Source organism: Myotis yumanensis, unplaced genomic scaffold (genome assembly GCF_028538775.1).
Source record: "Myotis yumanensis isolate MYYU_CA2020_CCGP unplaced genomic scaffold, mMyoYum1.0.hap1 SCAF_5, whole genome shotgun sequence".
Lineage (NCBI taxonomy): Eukaryota > Metazoa > Chordata > Mammalia > Chiroptera > Vespertilionidae > Myotis > Myotis yumanensis.
The window spans coordinates 94,959,400-94,984,449 of record NW_027223756.1 but is presented as its reverse complement, the minus strand read 5'-3'; the positions used below and the strand labels follow the sequence as shown (position 1 = coordinate 94,984,449).

At 50.2% G+C, this 25,050-nt stretch overlaps 1 protein-coding gene across 4 annotated transcripts in view; it reads right to left on the bottom strand.

The window, feature by feature from the left end:
* Nucleotides 1-15,277: 15,277 nt before the first annotated feature.
* The window catches only part of SLC25A37 (solute carrier family 25 member 37), a 43,083-nt gene continuing 33,310 nt past the window's right edge, over nt 15,278-25,050 (bottom strand). For all 4 annotated transcript variants that reach the window (XM_070416599.1, XM_070416602.1, XM_070416600.1 and 1 more), the window contains 2 exons: nt 18,482-18,538; nt 15,278-16,456 (listed from right to left, as the gene is read on the bottom strand). In XM_070416599.1, coding sequence (XP_070272700.1) covers nt 15,936-16,456; nt 18,482-18,538 — 578 coding nt within the window. In that variant the 3' untranslated portion in view covers nt 15,278-15,935. The remainder of the gene's footprint in view (nt 16,457-18,481; nt 18,539-25,050) is intronic.

Here is a 25,050-nt window from a genome sequence, read left to right as displayed (position 1 = left end):
TCAGATTAAGAAACACTAATGATTTTTCACCAGAGGATCTGCTCTAAAGGAAATTTTAAAGGAAGTTCTTTAAGCTGAAGGAAAATGACAGCAAAGGGAAACCTAGGACTTCAGAATAAAGAAAGATGATGAGTAATAGAAAATAAAAAATCTGGATTAAATTAATAGATCACTTTTCTTGTCTCAGGTTCTTTAAAATATGTATGATCACTGAGAGCAGAAAGTATTTTATATTGGTTAGTGCAACTGGAATTATCATACATTGCTGGTGGGAATGCAGAATGACAGCCATTTTAGAAAACTATTTGGCGGGTTCTTATAAAGTTAAACATATACTTACCATATAACCCAGCAATCCCATTTCTAGACATATATCCCTAGATAAATGAAAACTTAAGTTTACACAAAACTTGTATGCAGAAGTTTAAAGAAGCTTTATTCATAATCATCAAAAGGTAAAAGCAACCTAAATGCCCTTCAATTGATGAATGGATAAACAAACTGTGGTACATCCATACAAAAGACCATCATCTACAAGTTATATGACATTCTGAAAAGGGAAAAACTATAGAGAACAATTTGTCAAGGATTAAGGGTGGAAAGACTACAAAAAGGCAACACAAGGACATTTGGGGGAGGGATGTATATTCATGGTGGTGATTACATGACTAGCGTTTCTCCAAACTCAGAACTAAACACCAAAAAAGCTCATTATTCTCTAGGTAAATTTATAAATAAGATCTTTTAAATTTAGCCATCTGTTCATTTTCTCAATTTAACATGTCCCTCCCTTAAGTCACTGTACATATTTCTAAAAGCTGAATGCAAGTTGGACTCTCTTAAATTTAAATATTTAAAAATTCACCAAGGGAGCTTGCTTTTAAAAAGAATCGTACTGTGAATTCTTTTGCAAAGTAAACTTGGTTAGTGCAGCTGACACTTGCTATTGTCCATGTAACCTGGAGTTTTGAATTCCATCTGTCTAAGGTAAAGTAAATATGCAACTCTGATGATTTTTCAGGATATTCTTTTTTGGTTTTTTGTTTGTTTGTTGACAGCTCTGACCAAGAGTAGGTAGGGTAAGTTATTCCCACAACCTTTCCCAGTGCCATGACTGGAAGACAAAGAGTCAGAAATTCCTGGGCAGTTTGAGGGCCCAGAACCTGCCGATGGAGAAAGCTCCCTGATTCGGAGAGAAGAGGACACCGGGAGGCGGGGCTGCGGCCACCGAGTGCACAAGGACGTGCCCTTGGTGAGGCTGTGCAGGCAGCTAAAGGTCACTGGGGCCCCAGCCCTGTGGAGCCCCTGGCCACATGCCTCCTCTCACCCTGCCAGCCCCAGAACTCCCTGATGTCACGGCAAATAGCAGCACCACGAGAAGGAGGAAGTGGCCTTTGTCTCAGCCTCGTGCTCAGTGATGCATGTCAGAGATGACACCTGTTCAACAAACCGGGTGAACGCCGTGTGCCTTGTTCTGGCTGCTGTCTGGCTGCACGGTTAGCTCAGGTGCTCTGCCCGCCAGTTTGCACAACCTGGTCACCTCTCCACAGCTTTCCCAAGCTGTGTTTCAGGGTCAGTAGTCTTTCAACAAAATTAGACAGCTCTGCTTTTGCCCCTCCTAGCGAGGTGTTCCTCCTTTGCTCAGTGGCTTCCTGAAAACACAATGGGTGCGAAATCTCATTGTTATCAGTCACGGAGCATAATAAATGCCTAGGGGACTTCCCTATAAAGCAAGCCCCTTCGACAAACTGAAGTCTCCTTTTGTAAAGGCACTAATCCTCCCACCTCATCACACACACACACACACACACACACACACACACACACACAGGAATTTGCCAGTTTTTCCAGCTACTGGCTCCTCACTGAACACGGTGGGTTTTGCTGGGGAGCAGTGCAGGGGTCACTCTCCTGGTTCCTGCAATCGCCTGGGCTGTACTGCAGGGATTCCAGGAGGCACGACTGGAACTTAGGTGCTGGATAGCAAAACCACTTCTGGGAGCTCCGTGCTCCTGGCAGGGAATGTCCTCTTCTTTCTGTGGCACAGCTGCCTCTGCTCTTACTGCAGCTCCGCCCAGCAGCCGCACAGAAGAGGGCGGTGCCATAATTCCACACGAGGGGCATAGACTTGGAAAAGCATGCATTTAGTAAATCAGAAGAAATAGTTAGATTGCGATATGAATGTCCTCTCATATTGCCCAAATACACCTTTCCTCTGGGTTCTCACTTCAACTGGAAGGGATCTATTAATACTGCTAAAAGTTCAAAGCCAAATGTAAGTCAAACTGAAATTGTTAACTGTTATTGCTGACCAGCCAAAGAGTGTCACTAATAAGGAAGAGCCCAGGCACTGGGCTCAGTCACTCCCTCCTTCTCCCCGGAGCTCTCCCTGGGCTGCCTGCCCTGCCTGCAGGAGGAGCCGCAGGCCAGTGGACTGATGATAACTAGCCCAGACCTGCTCCATCTGGCAGGCCCAGCAGCTCAGCCTCGAGGACTCCACAAAGGCACCAGCCACAGAGGCAGAACTGCTTAACAACTGTACAGGTCCGAGTCCCTACGCCCTCCTCCCGCATCAAATAAAAAACGTTCAATTTACCCACATCCATTAGGCCTACTGCTCAGAACCGCGGGCTGCCCTTCCGCAGGCAGAACACGCTCTGGAGCTGACCAACGAGGCCAGGGTGGGGCCATGGGAGGATGAGCCTCCCCAAAGGGCCAGGAACCTCCCACACTGAGGTCCTTCTCCAGCATCACCCCTCAGTGTCCCCTCCTCCCCTGGGCAAGAGCCAGGGAGTGGGTCTCAAACCCACCAGGAACACTCCTGGGCAGTGCCCTACCTGAACCAGCGGCTGGGCATCAGGACACACAGTCCTGCCCCATGGGTTAGGGTTGCGGGGAAAGAGGGGGGGGGGAGGGCTTTACTTTCAGGTACTTTTAGGTCACACCTGACACAGCCCAGTGACCTCCTTCAGCTTCGGAGAAAGCCCTGACGAAGCAAGGGCTGTTGCTTTGATGAAACACACACGAATCGCAAGGCCTGGGCTGTGAGCACCTGTGTGCTTTCTCTGTGCAAATAGACTCTAAGCTCCTTCAGTGCAAAGATGACAAAAGAAGAAAAAGAACAGTGCGAATGGTTTTCATTGTAGTTTAGCATGATTTTGACTAAAACCTTGAGATCCCCTGCCCGGTGTTGTTTTAACTTGATGGCATTTTATCAACCCCTTCCCCCGATGCTCTCGCTGAAAACTAAAACCCTCAGACCATTTACATGGAAAAAACATCAGATGAGGAAATGACACACGAAGAACAACTGTCTTCCTTTGCTCACTGGGGCAGCAGCTGTGCCTGTCACACCTCTGGGCTGCAATAATAGACAGAAGTGTTAGGGGGGAAATCTTCCTTTTGTCCATTACGCCCTTCAACAAGCAGGGCCAGACCCGAGGGTACCCTCTCTGAGCCCCGACTCCCCAATCTAGAAAGCAGAGATAGTAACTGTGCTGACACCACAAACATGCTGGTGTTTGAAAAGATGCTTGGTAAACAGTAAACAGCTATTCAGACACCAGCCATGATTACAGCCGGCCTGGCTACGGCGGCCTCCCTGGTGTGCGCAGCCAGACAGATCCTTCCCTTCTCTAAAATTCAGCTTAGGTTTTACACCTCTAAGGGCACGTGTCCCATATTGTCCTGTATTATTATTTACTGGTACATAGACACCATGTGTCTTTTCTGCTGCCCCCCACTGGCTACAGCGCCTTGCACTTCGCATTGTTACAGTTCACCGAGGTTGTTCTCACGTTTCCCTGGAGAAAGCACAGGTTCCTGGGCTCGGCACTCAGGGCCTGGCATGGTTGAGACCTGGCTCTACCCGCATTGACCTCTCCCTCTCAGCCCCCCTGGCCTGCTCACACTGCTCCCCGCACCCTGAGTGCTGTCCCCCCAGTTGGAACACACTCCCAATTTGACTTTCTCCATCTAACTCGCACCATCACTTAGGGTCAGCTCCACTCCACTCTCCTATGAAACCCTTCACAGGCCCCTTTCCGCAGGCATTCCATAAGCGGCGCTGGTCCTCGGTGTCTGCTAGTGCCGGCCAGCACTGTGCACGGTGCAGGGGGCACAGTGGTGAACCTACCGGAGCTGATCCCCTCCCTCAGAGAACTAGGGTCTCCCTGGAAATAATGGTCTGGAATGGAGACAATTTGCCATGTGAGTTTTCCCTTTATTTCACCCACACACCTGGCCAGACGCAGCTCGAAAGCTAACCCTTTGAGTGAGGCTCTTTGCACCCGCCAACTCAGGAGCAAAATAACACGTGGCATGTAATAAGCTTATGTCAAAATAGTGTGCGCCTCCACTCTTGGCTGCAGGACGAAAAAATACGTGAGGAAAGTTCCAAAACTATGAAGGATATTCAACAAAATGATCAACTTAAAAATTAAAAATGCACGATCATATGCACCTTGACGACTGACAGGTACAAGAGGTTTAGTTCAAGGCTCCTAGACAAACACAAGTTCATGCACATTATTCTGGAAACATTTCCATTTGAGGAAAAACAATCTGGTACAATAAGGGTCCAGAAGCTGAGGCGGACGTGGGTTTCCAGTTTGAAGGGTGAGAGATGAGGTGTGTGACTTGTGTATTCATGAAAATCAGATGCCACCTTGTGGCCAGACGTAGAACTGCAGGAATTTCGCTAGGCAAAAGAATTCATTGCTCTGGGAATCACTTACAGAATTACATTCCACGAAAACCATGCTCCATCCCAGTGGGGACAGTGCATTTCCACATTTACCCTCAAGACACTTCTTTTCTCTAACCTATGATGTCTTTGCAGACATAATCCTTGATTCACACACATGCCACTTACAAGCCTCCTAAAGCCTGCCTTCTCTAATTCATAGGATTAGCTATCGCCTCACCCTAAATCCAGTGTTGATTATTAACCTCTGAAAAACTCTCAGAAAAAAATAACTTTTTGTTAATCCTCACCCGATGGTATTTTTCCATTGATTTTTAGAGTGGATAGAAGGGAGAGAGGGAGGAGAGAGAAAGAGAGAGAAATATTGATATGAGAGATACATCACTTGGTTGCCTCCTGACCAGGGCCAGGGATTGAACCTGCAACTCAGGCACATACCCTGGACCAGGAATTGAACCCATGACCCTTCAGTGCATGGGCCAATGCTCTCACTACTGAGCCACACCAGCCATGGCACTCTCAGAAACATTTTGATCTCTGAAGAGTGAATATGGCATCACAGATATTTTCAAGGGTATTAGGTGAAACACAATATCTTTGCAGAAGCAAAGAAATTTTCAGAGACAAGCAAATGCTAAAAGTTGTCTATATGAAATAATTTAAAAATCTTTTATAATTTGTAATATTTATATTTTGTGAGAGCCTATAAATTAAACATTTCTATTTTACAATGTTTTAAAGCTGTTTACATTTCATAAAAGTAATAATTAATTTTGAGAGTACTGGAAAGTTCAGAATTTCCCTCAGACTGAGACTTATTCAACAGAAAAGGTTAATAGAAACATAATAATGCCTTCCTGCAGATATTATCTATTTGGATTGACAGGTGACAAATATACATCCCAAGATTCATGCTTTCAGCTGAATGCAACCAGGTGAGCCAACGTGGCAGCGAATCCTCTCCCCTCCCTGATTGCATCTGTGTGAAATGTGGAATAAAATAATGTGAAAATGTTCATGCGGCACTAGGCTTCTCAAGGTTCTAATGGGCACAGCTTTTTAAAAAAATATATATTTTATTGATTTTTTTTTTACAGAGAGGAAGGTAGAGGGACAGAGAGTTAGAAACATCAATGAGAGAGAAACATCGATCAGCTGCCTCCTGCACATCCCCTCCCCCCCCGCCCCCGCCCCACGGGAACGTGCCCGCAACCAAGGTACATGCCCTTGACCGGTATCGAACCTGGGACCCTTCAGTCCCCAGGCCGACACTCTATCCACTGAGCCAAACCAGCCAGGGCATGGACACAGCTTTGTGGTGAGCATTTTCTGAGGACTCGGGGCAAGGTCCAAATTTCAACAGCCTGGGTCCAAGACTGAAAGCACCAGCAGCAGCCTGGTAGCTGAAGACCCAAGGGCTGGCAGCTTCCTGCGGGTCTTTCTTATACTCTAGCACAGTGGTTCTCAACCTTCCTAATGCCACGACCCTTTAAGACAGTTCCTCATGTTGTGGTGACCCCCAACCATAAAATTATTTTCCTTGCTACTTCATAACTGTAATGTTGCTACTGTTATGAATCTTAATGTAAATATCTGATATGCAGGATGTATTTTCAGAGGTCTCGACCCACAGTAGCACATCTAGTCATCTCATCCATAGTTTAGTTTGTGAGCATAATAATGAAACTCTGGTCAGTTCACAATCTTTAGGCAGGGTACAGGGTCTGAGGGACAATTGTCCTGTATGACTCCCTCTCAGGTGTCGGCTCAAGCTCATGATATAAGTAAAACCTGGGTAAATTACACATTAAGGGGGTCCTTTAATGGTACTGAGTAGGCAATGCTACTGGGAGGAGCAGCCAGGAAAAAAAAACTATCTGGCCCGGCCGGTGTGGCTCAGTGGTTGAGCACCCATCTATGAACAAGGAGGCCATGATTCAATTCCCAGTCAGGCCACATGCCCAGGTTGTGGGCTCGATCCCCAGTTGGGGATGTGCAGGAGGCCACTGATCAATGATTCTCTGTCATCATTGATGTTTCTATCTCTCTCTCCCTCTCCCTCTCTCTCCCTCTTTCTGAAATCAATAAAAAATATATTTTAAAAAATAATGTTCTGAATGGAAAGACTGGACCAAATCCTGAGCCTATTATTCGTTATGGACGAAAAAATTCCTTCACACAAAACAGAACATGAGGTTGTAAGGCCCATGGTGTCCAATGGAAGGTGACCAAAAGCACGGATTCATTTGTAAATGTTCTTCCTTTCTTACTGTCAAAATGGGTCTATTCCAACTTTCTATGTTGAAGAGATTATTTTGACATTGACTTAGATAAATAACAATCTGTTTATTGATGCTATCTTGAATTTTCACCTTGGCATCTATAGCAACTCTTTTAAGATCAGCCAGTTTCTGAAAGGCCAGTTTGCAAAGCATACCTTCTATGAATACCAACACAAGGATCAGCTTTTTGTTGTTGGTTTAATGGTAATTTTCCTCTGGTCCATTTTATGCACTGAGCACACAGTGGATAAGTCAACATGCCCAGAGGCCGGAGCACTAGCCCTGCAGGCCACCAGCTGGTTGGGTGATCCTGAATGGTCTTGGGGATATCTTTTCATCTCTCTGGTCTATGGTTTCCTCATCTGTAAAACGAAAGGGTTGGGCCAGAGGGCCTGTGCTAGTCCCTCCAGCTGGAACACCCATGATAATGTCCTATCCAGTCTCTAAGTCAGTCACGAAGGTAGCTTACATGCTTTGAACATGAGGTTAGGGAGAGAATCTTCACAGCCTTTCAGCCTGCCCGCCACAAAGAATCACTCATTGTGCTTTACTCCTCACTTCCTAAACTACTCTACAAATCCTGTATAATAAAAGCCTAATATGCTAAGTGTCCGGTCAGCCAGTAGGCCGTTCAACCAATCAAAGTGTAATATGCTAATAATATGCTAAGGCCACTCAACCACTCACTATGATGTACACTGACCACCAGGGGGCAGCCCCCACCAGGGGGCTGATCGGTAGGGTCCCTTGGCCTGGCCTGTGCCCTTTCGCAATCCAGGACCCCTCAGGGGATATCAGAGAGCGAGTTTCGGCCCAAACCCGCAGGCCAGGCCAAGGGACCCCACTGGTGCATGAATTCGTGCACTGGGCCTCTAGTAAAATATAAAACTCCAGGAGGTTGGTAGAGGAAAATGATGGATATGGTTTGTAGTTGCTACATCTCTCTGCCTAAATTCGGAGTGAGCCCTAACCCGTTTGGCTCAGTGGATAGAGCGTCAGCCTGTGGACTCAAGGGTCCCAGGTTCGATTCCGGTCAAGGGCATGTATCTTGGTTGTGGGCACATCCCCAGTAGGGGGTGTGCAGGAGGCAGCTGATCGATGTTTCTCTCTCATCGATGTTTCTAGCTCTCTATCCCTTTCCTTTCCTCTCTGTAAAAAAATCAATAAAATATTTTTTTAAAAATAAAAATAAATAAATAAATTCGGAGTGAGACCTGTTGACCTGGGCCCAGCACAGTGTCTGAAAGAAAACTGGTCAGACTGAGTGCCTGCAGCTGGGAGGTGTGATGGCAGCAAGGTCCTTACTTTCATGGTGCACACGTGTGGCTTTTCTGTGGCCCTTTTAATAGAAGAGTCTGTGTCTAAACTACATAAATGCCTTATTTTTTAGAACAGTTCTTGGTTCACAGTAACATTGAGAGGAAGGTACAGAGAGTTTCCACCCACCGCCCCATGCATAGGCTCCCCCTTTATCAACATCCCCCACCAGAGTGCACACTTGTATGAACCTACAGTAACACACCGTTATCCCCTGGAGTCCATAGTTTACATCAGGGTTCACTCTTTGCGTAATACATTTTATTATGCGTAGTGACCTGTGTCCAGCATCACAGCATCATGCAGGGCAATTTCATTGGCCCCCAAACCCTCCGTGCTTTCCCTGATTGTATCTATTGCACCTATGTGTCTATATCTATTCATCCCTCCCTCTAACTCCTGGCAACCCTGGTTCGATTTGCTCTCTCCATAGTTCTGACTTTTCTGGAATGCCACACAGTCGGAATCATACAGTATGGAACCTATTAGATTGGCTTCTTTCACGTAGTAATATGCATTTAAAGTTCCCCTGTGTCTTCTCATGGCTTGCTAGCTCATTTCCTCTTAGTGCTGAAATATATTCCTCTGGCTGGATGTCCCACAGTTTATGTACCCACTTGCCTATGAAGGACATCTTGGTCACTTCCAATTTTGGCAACTATGAGTAAAGCTTCTATAAACATAGTTTTCAACTCCTCTGGGTTGAAAGGCATATGCTCTCTGGATCATATGATAAGAACATGCCGGTGTTGTAAGAAGCTGTCACATTGTCTTCCAGAGCGGCTGCACCATTTCCATTCCACCGGTCATGAGAGCGAGCTCCTGCCGCTCCACGTCCTCGCCAGCGCTTGTGGTGTTAATGCTCTGGGTTTGGACCATTCTAGTAAGTGTGGAGCGATATCTCATGTTTTTAATTTGCATTATCCTGGTGACATATGATGTGGAGCATCTTTTCATGCACATATCTGCCATCTGTGTATCTTCTTGGAGAGGCATCTGCTAAGGCCTTTGGCCTATCTTAAAGTCAGATTATTTTCTTCTTGCAGGATTTTAATGGTTCTTTGTATATTTTGAATAATAGTCCTGTATCTGACAGGGCTTTTTGCATATATATATATGCCCGGTCTGTGGCTTATCTTTTCATTCTCATGACAGTGTCCTTTGTAGAGCAGAAATTGTTTATTTTAATGAAGTCCAGCTTACCAATGATTTCTTCCCTAAAAAGTCATTCATCGCCAAGACCAAGGCTGGCCATCTAGATTTCATCCGTTGTTGTCTTCTAGTTTTATAGTTTTGCATTTTACATTTAGGCCTGTGATCCATTTAGAGTTTATTTTGGTGAAGGGGGTAAGGTTAGTGTCTAGAGCAGCCGTGGGCAAACTACGGCCGCGGGCCAGATCCGGCCCTTTTGAAATGAATAAAACTAAAAAAAAAAAAAAAAAGACTGTACCCTTTTATGTAATGATGTTTACTTTGAATTTATATTAGTTCACACAAACACTCCATCCATGCTTTTGTTCCGGCCCTCCGGTCCAGTTTAAGAACCCATTGTGGCCCTCGAGTCAAAAAGTTTGCCCACCCCTGATCTAGAGTATTTGCCATGTGGACGTCCAATTGTTCCCGCACCATTGTATCGCTGTCAATTTCTCCCTTCAGATTCGTTAATATTTGTATTTTGGTGTTCCTATGTTAGGTGCATAAGTATTTATAAACATTACATCATCTTTCGTGACTGAAACCTTTACCATTATGTACCGCCTTTCTTCATCTTTTATCACAGTCTGTTTTAAAGTCTATTTTTTCTAATATGAGTATAACTGCACCAGCCTTCTTTTCATTTGCATTTGCATAAGATCTTTTCCTCCCTTCACTTTCAGTCTGTGTGTCCTTACTTCTGAAGTAAGGCAGCATTTAAGGGTCTTATGTATCCATGATGCTGTCTCATACTGTTGCTCTTTTATTCCTTCACTCGTGGGTGGACCTAAATTGGGCACTGGCATAGGTAGGGGAGCCTATTCCTACATTTGATGAATAATGAGCAGCCCTTAAAGGTTTGAGCCAGTGAACAACATGGTAAGCCCCTGAAGCACGGGCAGGAGTCCGGAGCTGGGGGTGAGGGGGGAGTGGAGATCTGGGTGATCTCCAGCAGGCGCCGGGACATTTAGATCTGGAGCCCAGGAGGGAAGATGGGGTGCTACCTCCACATCTAGGAGTCACCTTTTCAGCTGAAGCTGCGAGGACAGATCAGCACCAAGAGGTGGGGATGACAGCAGGTGCACAGGTGGGACCTTCCTGAGCAGCCACCCTGCAGTGACCAGGAAGGAAGTGCAGCTGGTGGGGGGAGCCAAAGGAGTCCCCACGGGCGGCCTGAAGGGCAGAGAAATGGAAGCCAAGAAAGGGAGCAAGAGAGGGAGCTGCACCTGCCCAGGGAGAGTGAGGACTACAGGGAGGCCAGGGGTCTGCAGACAAGGCACTACCTGCCACACCTCCCAGCCAGCCTGCTGTCATCCTGCCCTTCCACCAGGCCCCCGCCGATCCATGTTGATTCCACCTCTGCACTCATCGGTTACACTTATTCTGTTCCAGTGTCCCTTGCCTTTCCCTTAGTCATCCTTCTTCTGGACAATCCTGCTGTGACACCAAATACCTGGCCTCCTCTGCGTCCCTTCTCCACTCCACCCCTTCTGCTGCTGCTACATGACTCTTCCCGAAGCTGAGCCCGGTCACGATGTCCTCTGCAGGAAGCCCCCAATGGCTCCCAGTTGCCTATTAAAGGTCAGACTCCTTGTGATGGCAGCCAAGCTCTTATCTACAGCTTGTCACCATCACGGAGACAAGTCTTCATGTTCCTGGGAGCAGTACTAGCCCGGCTCTACTGCCACCCAGTGGTCGTCTCTCTCTTGTGCAACACTGGGCTTCGAAAGAGCCCTGAGGCTAGCACTTGTCTATTTCTGGGTATAGATTCCTACGTTTGCTGATTTCCAGCCAGCAGCACGTTACTGAATGCGAAGCTGGGAAGGGATGCAGACCATCCGCTCCAGGGGCTGTGCGGGCGCAGCTCCAGCCCACCACTGGTGGGGACAGAGCCAGGAACGGATGGGCCAGCTTGGCAATGGTATCAGTTACTGTTCCACTTCTGATAGACTAACTGGAACTTAAGAAAACACAATCAGCTCGGAGGGTCTATGGCCGCGGTTCTCAACCTGTGGGTCGCGACCCCTTTGGGGGTCAAACGGCCCTTTCACAGGGGTCGCCTAAGGCCATCGGAAAACACATATATAATTACATATTGTTTTTGTGATTAATCACTATGCTTTAATTATGTTCAACTTGTAACAATGAAAATACATCCTGCATATCAGATATTTACATGACGATTCATAACAGTAGCAAAATTACAGTTATGAAGTAGGAACGAAAATAATTTTATGGTTGGGGGTCACCACAACATGAGGAACTGTCTTAAAGGGTCGCGGCATTAGGAAGGTTGAGAACCACTGGTCTATGGGAAGGGCTGGGCTTATGGAAGTCCTGTAACAACCGCGAGAACCCTCCAGGAGCTCTATGCCCACATGGGGCTCTCTGGTTCTAACTTCCCTTCTCTTAACTTCCTCTTCTCGTGGCTGAGCACCCCTCCATTGTGGCCTGTAATCCGGAGTGTGCCGTGGCTTGCCATGTCTGCATGCACTGGGTTGCAACCCTTGCTTTTCACCAAATAAAGCCTCTTGGTGAGGAAACACCTAGTCAACACCAACTTTCAGCTGACACTTCCATGGCAGCCTCCGCTACATCTTGGTGGGCGAGATTTGATTGCCTCAAGGAAGTCTGGTCTTCCCGGGTGGCCTTGTGTCCAGCTGCAGGCCTGGAAGGGTGAGAACCCCACTTACACTTGCCTCTTTCCCCACAACACAGGCACAGCGCTCGGCTCACGGGAGGAACCAGGTTTGGTGGCAGACTGACTTCGTGGGGCAGGCAGGGGACCATCTGCTGAATGCATGCACATTCCCTGGGAGCAGGCGGGCCTCCCACACCTGCCCCCACCCCCCACGTGGAAGCAACTACAAGCCACAAGTCTGCTTTGAGAAGCACAAGATTTGTCTTTGGTAAATTGCCAAGCGGGAAGTGTATCTCCAGCCTTCCTCACCCTCTGATCGGCCCCCTTCCCACCTCCTGGCACCTTGCCATGGGTGCCCAGGCCCTCAGTGAAGTAGGTGCTACGTGAAGAATCAAGAGTTGTCCTGGCTTCCCCGAGGGGTCTGAGACACCCCAGCCCGTGCCCCACTCCCTCCCCAGAAAAGGGTCGGTTCTCTGGTGTACGCGGTGACCTTTAGGAAGCATGTGTGGATCCTGGCCACCCCCCTGCCTTCCACTCAGAGGGACTCTGACCCTCCACAGAGGGGTCTTCAGTGTGCATGTGAGAGAAACAGGCATGAGCATTCCGTGCACAGGGCCTGTCACCCTCACGCTCCCACACTAGGGAGAACAGCTGCCACACTCCGTGCAGGGTGAGCACCGCCAGGACGCAATAACATGACCTCTGGCTGGCGTGACCTCTGGCTGGCCACCAGGGCACTCGGCTTCCATCTAGATAAAAGGGTGGAAAGGGACCGTTCTGTCAGCACCACAGACCCTGGTCCTTAGTGCAGGAGACTGGCATGGGCACACCCCATAGATTCATTTCTGCTCTCCACCCACTTTCCTCACACTCCGGGACTCCCACACTGAGCCCACAACACTTCAAAGACCAAGGCTTTATTTGTCTCTAGCTCCAGTGTTACAACTGTAGGAGCACATCAGAACCCCCAAACATGAACACACATTTTTCCCCTTCAAACAGCGGGCAACAATTGAGGCAGGAACTACGATATTTACTACAGTAAACACCCTTATAACATTCATTGTGTCTAGCCGGTAGGAAGCAGCAGTACCTTCGCCTTTAACAGGCACAATCGTCCTTAAATAAAGTTACTGGCATAACAAAGTGTTGGAGATGCAGCCTTCAGGGCACAGGGCTGGGAATAAGACATCAGCATTAAAGAAAGAAAGAAAAAGAAACCATACAAAAGGATGTAGGCCAGTAAATACCTAGATTTCATCCAAAATTTTAAAAATATAGTCATGGACTGGATTGTTATCCCATTTGAAAAAAAATCCATGTTTTATTCAAAAATAAAACTGATGAACAAGTGAGTGAATCTCCAATCAAGGTCTGACACACACATGCGCACACTCGCTCAGAGCTGTGCATTGTACCAAGAGGCATTGGCTGCCTGCAGGTGTCAATCAAAGACACTACCAACCAAGTGCAGGCCAGTTATGCTGAGTGGCCGTCATGGGGGCGGGGAGGGCACTTTCCTAGTTAGCACTTCACAACCACAAAGTCACGATCAACAAGTGGACTGCTGTCAGCACAAGGCAACAGCACAAACTTCGGAGCTCAGGACGAGCCGGGGAATTAATTCCCACAAAATAAGCCATCACTTGTATATGTGTAGTGCTCATGCAGCCCCAGGGAGACCCGGTGGGGAAGGCAGGACAGGTGGCATCACCCCCACTTCTATGCAATCCACTACACAGTGGGGATCAGACCTCCCACCGGAGCCCAGAGCTCTGAACTCTCCCTCCGTCTGCTCCTTGCCTCTCCCACCCTAAGGGGTTTTCCCAGAGAAGTAAACAGCTTCTTCTCTGAATAACAGCAAAAACAAAATCCTGTAAGGAATAAGAAACATTGTGCAACAATGCGGAGAGTATAAGGGGACAAAAGGGGTGGTTGGGTAATTATTTTAGAATTCGATCTGTTTTTTCCATTCACAGAATTTAGCAGAACACTGGACATGTTTAGAGTCGTAAACACTTGCCACAGCAACAAGCTCTCCATGGGCTTTTGCACCCCAGTGGGGCAGATGCTGGTTAACCCTGAGCTGGGACAGGCCAGCAGCTGACCCCACCCAGGAGGATGGCCCAGCTCACAGGCACACATGGGACCTGCCAGCGCCCTCTCCTGTCCCTCATCTGAGACTCACAGCACGAGTGTCCCAAGATGAAAACTGTCCCAGCGCCACCTGGGTTCTTCCCAGGAAGTTATAGGAGCCGGGTCTGCGCCTCAGTGAGCGGCTCAGCACTGACTGCCTGGGGCCAAGGGCCAAGGGCGAAGGCTGGACCAGGCCCGCAGGAATGAAGCACACTTGTGCTCTGCTCCCTTTAAAAAAGCCGGGCTCTGAAAGGAGGCCATCAGCTTATCCCTTGCAAGTCTGGCAACCAATGGAGAGCCGTGGCCAGAGGAACAGGCCCGCCCTCTCTCCGTAATAATCTGGCTCAGACTCACCATCGCAGAGAACAAGGTAGTTAGGCCTCGTGTTCTCCACTGATGAGGACCTATGAGGGCTGAAGGAGGCTCCAGAGGCACCCGGACTTGTGCCTGAGGGTCTGGGCCTTGCTTCAGCGGCCGGGCCGGCTGGAGGGCCTGCCGCCTGTCACTGCGGTGAGAGGCAAATGCCATATACTTGCTATGTGTTTTCAAATCCCTAAATCTGCACAGGGAAACAGATCAGGAGATTTAGTCAAAGCACAAACAAGAACACCTGAGGCGCCTGGGTTACAAAGGGGGATGTGGAAAGAAGTCCTAGGAAATGGTGGGACTAATCCCAGCTGGTAGCCAGACGCTGGCGTTTCACGGGCTTCCAAGCGCTGGCCCAGGGAGGCGCACGTTCCGTCCCCGGGAAGGAGCCTAGTCATTCTAATTCTGCTGGGACCACTGTCCTTCAAGTGATCCTGTCACCAGCACATGTGTGCGCCCACAGCAAGAGAGAATGTCCCAGGGCCCGGTCTCTGGTCCTGGGATTTTAAGGAAAGACAAAGGCTAAAGGCACATGAAGGTAATGAATGAATGAAAGGGAAAAAAAATAGCTGAAAGATACATATTATTTGTGTGTTTTTTCAATGTACCTTCCCCCAACCCCCATAAAAAGAGAAATTCAAAAATATAAACATATTTATTATTTTACATTCAAGTGAAACTCAACACAACTCTAGGCCACATTTCGCAATTTATTACTTTGGTGCCTTTTTATCTAACCCAATGGAAGAATTCCACCCTCCATTTTTTAAAATCAGCTTTGTATTCCTAGCTGTCACACTTATCCATACACACACAGGCACACACACACACACAAATCCCAAAACCTCTATGTAGAAAAATAAAGAATAAACATTATCCATCCATTTTATACTGTGTACTAGAACTTTTATATACATAATGTGCTCTTCCTGCGTTCATGGTTTTCAGGCATGCACACTCTCTTCCCCACTGTGTGACCTATGATTCGAGGGGCGGGGCCTGCCACAGTGAAGCAGGAAAGCTACATTCCTCGTAGGGGAGGAAATAGAAAGCAATTCCTCGCTTTCCTTCCAAAGTCTTTCCCCCCCTACTACCACCTCAGATGTCCCTGCGGACGGCCTCTGGTAGGCGGCTGTCCCATCCTCTCCTCTCTCCAAGGCGTCAGGGAACGGAAGGCCCCCCCTGAGAACACCCTGCAAAAATAATCCCGCTGTGAGGGCACCGGAAGGGAAGCAGGCAGGGAAAACCTCTTAAAAATACAAGATTCTGGAATCGCTGCCCACAGCCTGTTGCTTTAGTACGGAGTTCGATTCTCCAGCTTGTGCTTGGTGAGGAAGTACTTGAAGAATTCGTAGACGGACCAGGAGATGGCAGTGGAGGGCATCTGGTAGATGATGCGGGCCTGCATGCCCTTGAAGTAGCCGGGCAGGCCATTGAGCTGGTACACCGTCCGGAAGGCGTTGGCCATGCCCGTGAGCCGGCCGCTGATGTTGGCCAGGCTGAGGGCCATGTTCTCCTGAGTGTTGAGAAGGGTCTTACAGACGTCCAGGGGGGTGGTGGCGGCCGCGGCCAGGGCCCCGGCCAGCCCGCCGGAGAGGATGTGGGACTGTGGGTTGTAGCCCCGGTGGGGGTTGACCTGCTCCTGCAGGAACTCGTAGGTGATGAAGTGGATGGACTGGAAGGGAATGTTCATGGTCAGCTGCGTGGTATAGCTCCGGTAGAAGGCCCGCAGGCCCTCGGTCCTCCAAACCGTCCGGATGCAGCCGAGGGCCGACCGGTGTGGCGAGTTGTACATCTGCATGCGCTGTTTCACAACTGTAGTTGGGCCGCAGGGTGTGGTGGACAGGCAGGCAGGGGGCAGTGGGTTGGTTTGGCCGCACCCCGGGTCAGAGTGCAATGGGAAGCCAAGCCATAAAGAAAAACAAGCAAGTTTAGACACGCTGGTAACAGGTCAGAGCGCGCACACACAGCCCCAGCCGGAGACCACAGAGGGCCAGCTGCAGGCGGGCCGCGCTCCCACCCCAAACCTGAACTCTGCCCCTGGCCCTCCGGCTCTCCGGCCCTCCTGCCCTCCTGTCTTCACCTCCTGGACACGTGTCCCGTCTCTCCTTTCGTGGTCTGTCTGACAGTGTCATTAGCTTCTGTGTCACAGTGCTCTGGGAAGACTCTAGATCAGTGATGGCGAACCTTTTGAGCTGGGCGTGTCAGCATTTTGAAAAACCCTAACTTAACTCTGGTGCCATGTCACATATAGAAATTTTTTGATCTTTGCAACCATAGTAAAACAAAGACTTATGTTTTTTATATTTATTTTATATAGTTAAATGCCATTTAACAAAGAAAAACCAACCAAAAAAATGAGTTCGCGTGTCACCTCTGACATGCGTGTCATAGGTTCGCCATCACTGCTCTAGAATTATGCCAGCCCACTTCACTGACTACCTCCAGTGAAGGCCCCTGCTTGGTTCATACAAAAGTAACTGGGGGTCAAAGGCCACAAACTACAGTTTTGAAGAGGCAAATGAGGGCCCACCGTGGTCCCTTAGGCTTGGAGTTGTAGTCATCCCCACTCATTGCCCAAATGAACACAGTGTGCTTTTCTTTATTGTTAAAGGAATAAAGTCCGTCAATCAACAGGATGTCAAGGAGAAGAGTGGGGGTTGACACTGGTTTTCTGCTCCTTTGAGAAGCAAACAATTGTCGCCTGGTTGGCATGCGCTAGCTGGTCACTGACCAGGCCCCCACATGAATCGCCTTAAACTCACACAGAGAAACCCACCTCCCAGGCGGACCTGTCACATCCCTGAAGGACAGAACAAGTCCCTGTCTGCTAGGTCCGGGGAGGCAGCTGACTACAAGTAAGAAATTTTAACCTTAAAAAACAAACTTGTAAGGCAAGATTTAAAATGTTGACATTTCTCCCTTCTGGAAAGGGGTGGTTTTATGGGGGGGGGGGGGGGGGGGAGGTGGAGAGAGCCCCTCCTCTCGCGGAGCCTAACCCAGCAGGAAGCAGGCCCAGCACCAGGTCCCAAAGCTCCTTGTTACTCCGACCAGTCGGCTAGGGCCACTGGAACACAGAAAAAACTGACTCGATTCTGCACAGCTGAGAGCTGTTGCTCAATGCTCCCAAAATTCAAAAGGAAAAAGAGGTAATGTGGGAGGAGATAGCTAAGCTAAAACAAAACGGCCAGATGTTCGTTTATGAACTCGAGTGATGCATACATGGGATTCAGAATACTCTCATCTCTACTCATATACTCATGTACTCATGTTTGAAATGTTCCATGATGATTTCAACTTCCTTTTAAAAAGCAAATTGAACATAAGCCTCCATGAAGGGCCTTTGACAGCCCTCCCCGCCGCCCGCCGCCCCCCCACCCCCAAAACGTGTCTGACGTTGAGAAAGGTTGACAAGGGCCAGAGGGCGTGTGTGTGTGTGTGTGTGTGTACAAAGATTTCAGACTAGTGCAAAAGACCCACCAGGAGGGCTTGTTAAAACAAATTCCCTGCTCCTACCCCCAGGTTCTGATAGAGTAGATTCCGGTGGGATCTAAAAATTTGCATTTCTAATACGCTCCCAGGAGATGCTGATGGCTGCTAGTCCCCAGATCACAACCCTGAGTAGCTCTGTTTCAGAGAACAGGAATACCAGAAGCTCAAAAACTAGTGCCCCTTCTTGAGGCCTTTAATAAAATGTGATTAAAAAAAAAAAAAAAAGTATGTTCTTATTCTGCCGGGGGCCAGGAGTCCCCTTGCCTGACCTTCTGCCCCCACCCCCGCCACCATTTTTCCTGCCCCTCTGACATCCCACTGCCACTCCCCGGGACCAGGAGACATTACCTTCTGCCGGGTTCATTACTGCATCGTGGAGCAGGGTGGCCATACTCCCAGCTATCCCTGCAAAACAAACTCCAGAAAATTACCCTCTGGGACCAGGCGCTCTGAGAAAGTTCCTGGAACCTAAAATCAGACGGAACCCTGGGCACAGCTTTCTAAGAAGCAAAATTCACTACCAACTCCACCCAGGTGCGTGCTCACTCTTAAAGCCTTAACGTAATCATGAAAATACTAGAGAACAATGGGGAAGGTAAGAGGCACAGGTACCCAGGTTTTCATCCTGTAGAAACTCATTTTCTCTCTGACAGTCAATCCTGGGCAAAGGTTAGACCTGCTAACACTGGATGGTACCCAGAAAACACACCTCGTGGCTTTTCCCACTGTTAGGTCGGAGAGAGCCCAGGATCAGATACATAGATACATACAGACATGGGATGAGACAATGGACTCCCCCTGGAATTTCTCACAGATCTGGGATTTCTCACAAGTCAACGTGCCAGACACAGATACCTGCTTCTTCTCCCTGAATCCACATACTCCCCTGCAGCTGAAGCTTCCTCAACTGAATACCTCAGCTCATGTCCCCGCCCCTCACCCAACCCCTCACCCAACCGCAGTATAAAAAAAGCGCCCCCCTCCATGTTGGTGTGAATCCACGTGCCCTGTCTTTGGGGGTACGTGGGTCTCCCGGGGACGCAGAATAAACTTTCCTTTCCTTTCTTTTCTGATTCACTGAACTCTATTTCTTGCGCCGCCTCCTGAGCCACCTAACCTAACATTTGGTGCCTTGAAACCCGGGTGGCGCGAGCACTCCATTTGGCCGTCCCTCCGCGGCTCGGGGTGCCCGCCTCTCCCTCCTCCTGGCTCTGGACCCATCAGGACCTCATCTCTTCAGCTCGGCAACTTTTCCCAGTTTGGCAGCATCAGCGGTGAGTCCCGCCTCGCCCCCGTGCCCGTTCCTCGTGGCCGCCCGCCTGCCGGCATCTCTGTCTGTAAAACTCGGCCGAGTCAGGGAGTGCCTCCGGAACCTTCCAGGAAGGCTCCTTCAGACCTGGGAAGGTAGAGGGACGCCTCTACCCCACCCACGGTCCATCCGTCCGTCCGTAGCGTGGGTTAAACCGCTGGGACGCCAGCCTTTAGCCCCGCTACAGGCCACGGGTATCGAGCACGGGGAATCCAAATTCCAAATCTGACCTGAGCACACCTCTAGGGTGTCTGCTCGCCAATCTGGCTAAACACGGGGCCTGTCCCGGACCTGCGTCCTTTTTCTGTAATGTAGCATGGCCTCAGTCTGAAAACGGGACCCTGACTTTACTGTCGCACCGATCTCAGTAATTTCTGCCAGCAAACTGGGAAATGTGACCACATCTCTCTCTCTCAGTCTCTCTCTCTCAGCCTCTCTCCATCTCTCTGCGTTCCCCGTCCCTCCCCCAAAGGTCCTTCCGCCATCTCTCCTCGCTCTGTCCGTCCTCCTCCCTCCGGGCTGTCCCTGCGCTTCCCCCACCGTGCACCACCGAGCCCACGGTGTGTATGGTGTATGTATGTGGGGTGGGTTCATGTGCTGTGTGTGGGTGGCGGCGCCGGCGCCGTCACCATCATCATCGTTGTCTCCGTGTTCTCCCATTCCCCTTCACCAGACCACCGCGAACTTCCCCCGGCAAAAGCCGCCCATTCTCCTGCCGGCCTTGTGCCCCTGTCCGTCCACACTCTCCCCTCCTCCCTCCCTGCTGGACTCTCCTCCAGCCACGCCTTCTCCACCGCCTCCGGATCCCGCCTCCCCTCTTCCGCCCGCCCCGCGGCAGCCGGAAACTCAAACCGCCTTTTACAACCCCATGCCCCTGCACTCCGCCGCCGCGCAGTCAGTCCGTCCGCGCACTGCCGCAGCCGCTAACGCCATAGCCGCTGCTGGAAACTCCGTCCCGCCCCTGCCTGCCTCCCCAGTAGGCAAAAGGCGTCCACAGGCTCCACCTTCCTTCTGTCCCTGAGCCTTCGTTCTGCCCCGCCTCTGGGAAGTTGCGACTTTAAACTGCAATTGAAAAGCACCTGGTGTCTTTCTCCGCCAACCCCACTGTATGCATCAAAGACTCCCAGTGCCTCTCCCACGCCCACCCAGGCCACCTCTCCTGCGCTCTCCCCTCCCCTTACAGGCCTGCCTTAATAACCTGTACCCCACGCAGTACCCTCTCTGAGTTCTAACTGCCCGCCTTCCACTGCGCTCTGCCGAATCTCCTTCCCCATCCTGCCAACACTTTAAATTCACAACTGTCCGGCCAGTTCCCTTTGCAAGAGATTGCAGCTCAGCTCTCTTCAGACCCTTTTAACAAGCAGCTTCCTTCTCCCCTAGAGCCCAAATCCTGAGAACGTTAGCTCCAGAACAGCCTCTTCCATTCCTGCGCCCATTCTACCCCTGAGGGAGGCAGCAGGGATTGAGGGCATAGTCTGCCCCCACTCTCTAAACCCGACCTTTAAGGTCTTTATTGGTCCTCAAACCCAGGTCCGAGATCAAGTGAAAAATGGCCTTGAAAGTTCTTAATGCCCGTGAGGAGCTGGCACAGTCAGAATGGCAAGCCTGCCTTCCACAGAAGGTGGACCTGCAGACACGCCTTAGTGGCCCTGAGGTTGACGGCAGCCGCCATGGCCCCGAGGGGGCTGTGAGCGGTGTGGGTGCAACGAAAGGAAAGCCGCCACCGGACAATGCTTCAAATGCGGCAATGAAGGCCACTGGGCAAAGCAGTGCCCCCAGCCCCGGGCTCCGACCAAGCCCTGCCCGGCGTGCGGTCAAAATGGTCACTGGAAGAGTGACTGCTCCTGGAAAAGTGGCGAGCCTTCCACGTCTCAACGTGGTGGGGTCGCCCTTCCGGGCCATGATGCACCGCTGGCCATGCTAGGATTGGCTGAAGACTGAAGACGCCCGGACTCGTCCACTCCGATCACCCTCTCACCCTCGCTGAGCCTCGGGTCACAATGAAGGTAGTGGGTCACCTTCCCGGTCGATACGGGGGCTGCCTTCTCTGTCCTGCCCTCCTTTTTAGGGCCCCTTTATCCTTCCAAAATCTCGGACATGGGTATTGACGGCAAATCCACCTGCCCTCTGGCCACCGGACCCCTTCCTGGCCTCCATCATAGCCCTATAACCCACTCGTTCTTAGTCATGCCTTCATGCCCCGTGCCCCTGTTAGGACGAGATATCCTCACCATCCTAGCGGCCACTCTGCCCTTCAGCCTCCCTGCTCCTTCCACTCCTGGCCCCCTCCCTTTACAGGGACACCGATCCTCCACTGCCATGCGTCCTGTCATGGGGCCCAGTTGTCCCAGACCATAGTCGCCTAGCTCAGTCTCCGCCTAGCTCAGTCTCTGTCTCCGCCGTGAATGCCTTATCTCTTTATCTCCTCCACACTGTCTCCTCCTTTGAACTGAAAACTGCTCTAATCTCCACCCATCCCCCCGCCACCCTTCCCAAAGGAAAAAATGCGGCAGTTTTAAAATCCAAGCGGCTAGAGGCCTGGGAACAGGCTGCGCGACCTGCTCCCTCCCTCCCAGCCTTTTCTCCAGCCTCCAGGTCCCTGGCTTCCACTGCTCCTTCCATTTTCCCTTGGATAACAGCGTATTCTAACATTTCCTCCCACTTTCACTGCAATGCCTACCTCTCTCAGGCTCACCGAGTGCCTCCCACCATCCCCGAAGAAGATTCTCCGACACCATCCAGGACCGGATGACCCATCATTCCTCACAGGCTCTTACCTGGCAAGCGACCCTCCAGTTTTGCTCAGGTTTTTCATATTTTCAGGGGAAACAGATACGGAATGATGAGGGAGTCATCAATTCTACTGTCTGGGATGGGAAATCCTCTAGTGTTGCTCTCTATTTACAAACCCTGGACCTACTCCTATGCCCACACTCATCAACACAACTTTCCATCTACTCTCTAACATCAATCCCTTCTCTACATTCTTCTGGATTTGTCTGTCGCTGGCTCGTACCCTCATCATAGCCACTCAATTCCAACCTATTGGACCATCTAACTAAACTCTCTCTAGAAATTAGCAGCTCCTGGACCGGACCTCCTGCCCATGGCCTCAACCAGAAGTCCGGGCTACACCAAGGAGCCCCATCTTCCTGAGCCCTTTTGACCCTTCTTGCTCAACCACCGTCTCCTTATTGATCCCCCTCCCCTGGGTACGTATCTCCCATATCTGTCTTTAATCAGGCAATTGCTCCGAGAACACGAGAACAGGTTTCTGCCCAAGCCAGAGCCAACCGACCAGGACTCCCAGGACCAGCCCTTCACCCTGGTGACTCGGTCCTCCTTAAGAACCTACATCCACAAGCCTTGGAGCCTAGGTGGACGGGACTTCACACTGTAATCCTCACAGCCCCCACTGCGGCCAAGCTGCTTGGCGACCCATCGTGGCACCACCTCTCCAGGCTCAAGAGGACCCCGGAGCAGCATGACTTCTATAAATGTGATGTATTGGGCCCCACTAACGTCTGCCTTAACCGCCCTCCCCTCCTCCTTCTCCTCCAGGCTCTGAGCAACCTACACACACCCCCATCCTCTTGTGTGGAGGTTCAAGGTCCCTGAAACCCACTACCAGAACGGCAAACAAGTCACCCGGCAGCGAAACCCAGACAGGTCTTTGCTGGCTGCCGTCCCACTCATGACTTCTCCAAGAACCCAAGGGAAAGGTGAATGTCAGCCTCCCATGGCTGGTATTCCCCTTTGGGAACCTGAAACTCCAGAGCCCACCCTGCCCCCACGGATATGCTACCAGACCAGTAATCCGGTAACTGGGGGACGAGTCACGTGGAACTGCACCCAGAACTACACTGCATCCAGCCTCACCAAGGCCAGTCCGGGTACCTTCTTTTGGTGCAATGGCACCTTAAGTAACTGCATAAACTCCTCTGACCCCGGGCCCTGCTTCATCGTCATGGTAGTTCCCCAACTAACCTTATATGGAGAGTCAGAGCTCCCCTGGCTGCTCCCTCCATCCCGCCCCCAGACGCACCGGGCTGCCTTCCTCCCTGTCATGTTAGGGGTGAGTATCACTGCCTCAGTAGGCCTCACTGGGGGGCCCTCGGGAACAGTTTGGTCACTGCTCAGTACTTTAATGACAAGCTCCAGTTAGCCCTGGAGTCTACTACTGTCTCTTTTAGCCTCCCTACAGCAGCAAGTGACATCAGTAGCCCAAGTAGCCCTACAGAACCAGCGCGCCTTAGACCTTCTGACTGCAGAAAGAGGAGGAACCTGCATATTCCTTCAGGAAGAGTGCTGTTATTACATCAATGAGTCTGGAGTAGTGGAGCAAAATGTACAGACCCTGACTAAGCTGAGTGAAGAACTACGTGCAGGACACTTCCAGGACAACTCCCCTTTCAGCTGGTTCCAAAGCCCCTTAGCTACCTGGGTCCTGCCCATGATAGGGCCCCTGATTCTCATCTGTGTCTTTTTTCTCTTAGCCCCCTGCCTCCTCAAGTTCATCTGCTTCCGGATCGCGGAGATGTGACTGTGAATCAGCTCCTGCTCCATCCCTACACTCGGCTCCCCTCCGACCTGCCTCTGCCTAACCCTGGCCTTTAACCACCACCCCCCCTCGTCGTCCCTGTTCAGCTGGAAGCAGTCAGAGAGTCGCCGTCCCTTATCACCAAAAGGCCGGGATGTTAGGTCGGAGAGAGCCCAGGATCAGATACATAGATACATACAGACATGGGATGAGACAATGGACTCCCCCTGGAATTTCTCACAGATCTGGGATTTCTCACAAGTCAACGTGCCAGACACAGATACCTGCTTCTTCTCCCTGAATCCACATACTCCCCTGCAGCTGAAGCTTCCTCAACTGAATACCTCAGCTCATGTCCCCGCCCCTCACCCAACCCCTCACCCAACCGCAGTATAAAAAAAGCGCCCCCCTCCATGTTGGTGTGAATCCACGTGCCCTGTCTTTGGGGGTACGTGGGTCTCCCGGGGACGCAGAATAAACTTTCCTTTCCTTTCTTTTCTGATTCACTGAACTCTATTTCTTGCGCCGCCTCCTGAGCCACCTAACCTAACACCCACCATCTAGGTTTTAATGCTAGCTTGTCCCTCGCCTCGTCTACCCATGAACTCCCTCTGCACATAAGCTGGGGCAATCAGAGGGAACGACACCATGCACACAGCTGAGAGGCAGGAAACACCAGGAAAGAAATCTTTAATGCCTTAATAAGACCTAGGCCAGTGGTCGGCAAACTCCTTAGTCAACAGAGCCAAATATCAACAGTACAACGATTGGAATTTCTTTTGAGAGCCAAATTTTTTAAACTTAAACTATATAGGTAGGTACATTGTTATTAACTTAATTAGGGTACTCCTAAGGCTTAGGAAGAGCCACACTCAAGGGGCCAAAGAGCCGCATGTGGTTCTTGAGCCGCAGTTTGCCGACCACGGACCTAGGCAATAGGGCATGGGAAGAGGACGTCAGGAAGACCTGCACCTGGTGGATTTTCAGGGTTAATTTGCAAAGATATGACTTGTCTCAGAGAGGGCCAATCATCTGGCTTCAAAAACCAGGAGTTTCAAAATCCTGGTT